This window comes from Trypanosoma conorhini (genome assembly GCF_003719485.1).
Source record: "Trypanosoma conorhini strain 025E chromosome Unknown Tco_14.4_contig_01091, whole genome shotgun sequence".
Classification (NCBI taxonomy): domain Eukaryota; phylum Euglenozoa; class Kinetoplastea; order Trypanosomatida; family Trypanosomatidae; genus Trypanosoma; species Trypanosoma conorhini.
This window is the reverse complement of record NW_021705186.1, coordinates 1,042-3,957: the sequence shown is the minus strand read 5'-3', so window position 1 is coordinate 3,957 and position 2,916 is coordinate 1,042. Positions and strand designations below refer to the sequence as shown.

Below are 2,916 nucleotides of genomic sequence, written 5' to 3'. Positions count from 1 at the left end.
TCGCACAACGCCAAACACTCAAGTAATCTTTCCCCCCGCGCAACAGTCGGGCACGAAGTCCAACTGCCCTCGCCGGGAAAGCGCCAAAGAAAAAGGCCGCCTTCCCGCTTACACGCCACCTGCACCGGCACTGTGGACGGCGCACGCCCTGTCGCATCCGCCCACACGGAGGTGCAGCATAAGCCGCACAGCAGCGCGAGGAGCGCCAGGGCGCACACCGCACTGCGCCGCACCATCAGCATCGTCGCCATCCGCCGCAGTAGAGTGAGAGTAGAGTCGCTGGGCTGCGAGGCAGCGAGGAAGGGAGGGATAAGCAGGAGGAGGGGGAAAACAAATAGAGTACAGCGCAGAGAAATCAGATGGAAATAACAAAAAAAGGCGGCAGCCCACCGAGTGTACGCAGCGGGAAAACACGCAGCCACAACACAACACTGCCAGCAGCGGGCAGAAAAGATTCATCCACGTGCACTGCAATTTAGATTTACCATGCGGTTGTGTGTGTGTGCGCCTGCAGACCCGAAACACAAATAAAGGAGGAAAACACAGCCCGCGGGAGGGGGAACACACACACACACACGCAGCAGCAATGCGGTACGGAAGGAGGAGGATTAGTGCTCGAGCCGGTACTGCAGCCCAGGCAGCGGCAACTCACTGAGCACGTGGTGAAACGAAAAGCACACACACAAAAAAAGGAATTAATATACTTTTTCATTCACGTACTCTTCAACCGAAAAGCAAACAATTACGGTGCGCAGACTTCGCCCGCAGGGAAAAAAGGAGACACATTTATTTCGTCCCAATTTGTCCTTCCTCACCTCAACTCACCATCGACGGTGCGTTGCGTTGCTTTTCTCCATCCACTCACCGCAGCAACAGCAGCAGCGCACAGAGTGCCGTTGCGTGTGTGTGGGGGGGAGAGGGAAAAGGATGCGCACAGCCGTGGGATGCTCCCGCCCCGTCACGGGAGGAGCGCGGCAGGCAACGGATGGGCGAAATCGCGAAGCAAAAGGGGAGGTGGCCCCAGAGGAATTACCTCCAAAGCAAGAAGAAACAAAAGCAAAAAAAAAAAAAAGTAAACTGCCCTCCGCAAAAAGGAATTTATTCCCGGCGGTGTGTGTGTGTGTGTGGCTGTGCGGGAGACGGCGCACATGCCCCGCAGTGAAGCCGCACGCGCCTCTCACAGAGCCGCAAAGGCCCACAGCCCCAACAGAAGCAGCGGCGGCAGCACTCGGCGCCCACACACAGCGTCTTCCTCGGCGTTGCGCTTCTGCAGCAGACCCCCGCTGCTGCTGCTGTTGCTCTCGTTGTGGGGTGCGGGGACGGATGCCGCATCTCTGGCCGCCGCGGCTTCTGCACGGGCTTCTCCCGCCGCACCAGCTCCCCGGCCCTGTTCTGCCGCACCGCCTGCCGCGCCCATTGCTTCTGTGCGGCTCCCCTCCTTCGCCGCCCCAGCGGGAGCGGCTGCGCCCGACGACGACACACCGCGTTGCCCCTGAGGGACGGCAGCCGCGGCCTCTTCCCCTGTCGTCGCCCCGTTTTCAGCAGAACTCACGCTGCTCGTCTGCGCCGAGGGAACTGCCTCCGCAGCGACAGCACGTGCTTGCCCGCTTTCATCGCGTCGCTCTGCGCCGTTGGCGGGGCCACCAGTGTGCTGCACACCGCCTGGTTTGCCTGCATCCACGTTGCTCGCCGCCTCTTCACGCGACGCATGTCCTGCGCCCAGGCGCAGCGAGAGGGAATGCGGCCCCACAAGCACCGCGCCAGGGACACCGCCGCTGTGAAGGTGCGAAAAGGCAGGGTTCTGGAGATTCTGCTCGGCCTGAGGGACAACAGCAGGACGAGGAGAACGGGGGACGCTCGTTTGGGAAGGCGCAGGAACCCTTTCACTGCTGAGAGAGGGACCGGCAATGTCTGGCTGCGAATGCGCGGCAGCAGCGTGAGAGTACTGCGTTCGAGGAGCACAAGGTGCATCCGGCTTCTCCGAATCCTTCACTTCACACGGAGCGGAAGGAGTGCCAACTGTGTGGTTGCCCTCCCGCGAGCCAGAATGAGCAGAATGAGAAGAGGCGGGAGGAGATACACCGCCAGCACTCACCGCTCCATCAAAAGCCGCTGGTGGGCCACCGTCTTCAGCCGCCCCGGGGGTTCCATCAGCCGCGTGCGGTTGACCAGCGACGCCCCCGGCGTAGGGCACGCAGGGAGTTTTAGCGGCCTCAGAGACGGACGCAGCACAGTTCTTCAGACAACATGGGACGGCGGTGGAAACACCCCTGTGCGGAGCAACGGGAGGAAGAGGAGAGCCAGGCGCTGCGGGCACTTGAGTTGGAGCGCCCACGACGGCCCTGCCGACAACGGGAGGAGCATCCCAGCGATGCGAAAGCTCCCCGCCCCAACGCTGAAACTCGGCCTGCGCAACGCCTCCACTCGCAAGATCGCCGTCTTTCGCGTTCGCAGTCGCCCCGCAGACGGAGGCGCAGCAGCAGCCGCAGAGCAGCGCGAGGAGCGCCAGGGCGCACACCGCACGGTGCCGCAGCGTCATTGCCATCCGTAAAAACAGTGGTGGTGGTGGTGGTAAAAGAGCCGCAGCAGAGCCAGTGGGCTGCGAGGCAGCGAAGAAGAAGAAACAGAGAGAGAAATGGGGAGCGCGGTGGGGTACGGCGCAGAGAGCGAGAGCAGGGAGAGGGAAGGAATAAAAAGGCGGCAGCCCACTAAGTTCACGCAGCAGCGCCCTGCAGCCGCGCGAAAAATGAATTTATTCCGTCCCGCCCCACGCAGATGTCTTTGATGGTGCCAGGGCATTTAGAAGGAACACAACGTGAAACCAAGACACAGTGCTGCTGCGAGGCCACGGGGCACGGCGCCTCCTTCTCCCCGCAGCAGCGCAGCCCGCGGCTGTGCCTCGTGCCCGCAGGTAAA

At 62.1% G+C, this 2,916-nt stretch overlaps 2 protein-coding genes across 2 annotated transcripts, besides 4 other annotated features; both read right to left on the bottom strand.

Annotated features, from left to right (window-relative positions):
• Nucleotides 1-108: 108 nt before the first annotated feature.
• On the bottom strand, nucleotides 109-459 carry Tco025E_09382 (uncharacterized protein; the record flags this gene model as incomplete). Its single annotated transcript, XM_029376201.1, has 1 exon — nucleotides 109-459. The coding sequence occupies one exon, from the start codon at nucleotides 457-459 to the stop codon at nucleotides 109-111; it is 351 nt and encodes a 116-aa protein (XP_029223682.1).
• A 102-nt stretch (nucleotides 460-561) lies between these two features.
• Nucleotides 562-580: a microsatellite.
• A 462-nt stretch (nucleotides 581-1,042) lies between these two features.
• Nucleotides 1,043-1,072: a microsatellite.
• Nucleotides 1,073-1,110: 38 nt separating this feature from the next.
• Nucleotides 1,111-1,133: a microsatellite.
• A 44-nt stretch (nucleotides 1,134-1,177) lies between these two features.
• On the bottom strand, nucleotides 1,178-2,545 carry Tco025E_09381 (uncharacterized protein; the record flags this gene model as incomplete). Its single annotated transcript, XM_029376200.1, has 1 exon — nucleotides 1,178-2,545. One exon carries the CDS (start codon nucleotides 2,543-2,545, stop codon nucleotides 1,178-1,180), a length of 1,368 nt encoding a protein of 455 aa, XP_029223681.1.
• An 11-nt stretch (nucleotides 2,546-2,556) lies between these two features.
• Nucleotides 2,557-2,573: a microsatellite.
• Nucleotides 2,574-2,916: the final 343 nt, after the last annotated feature.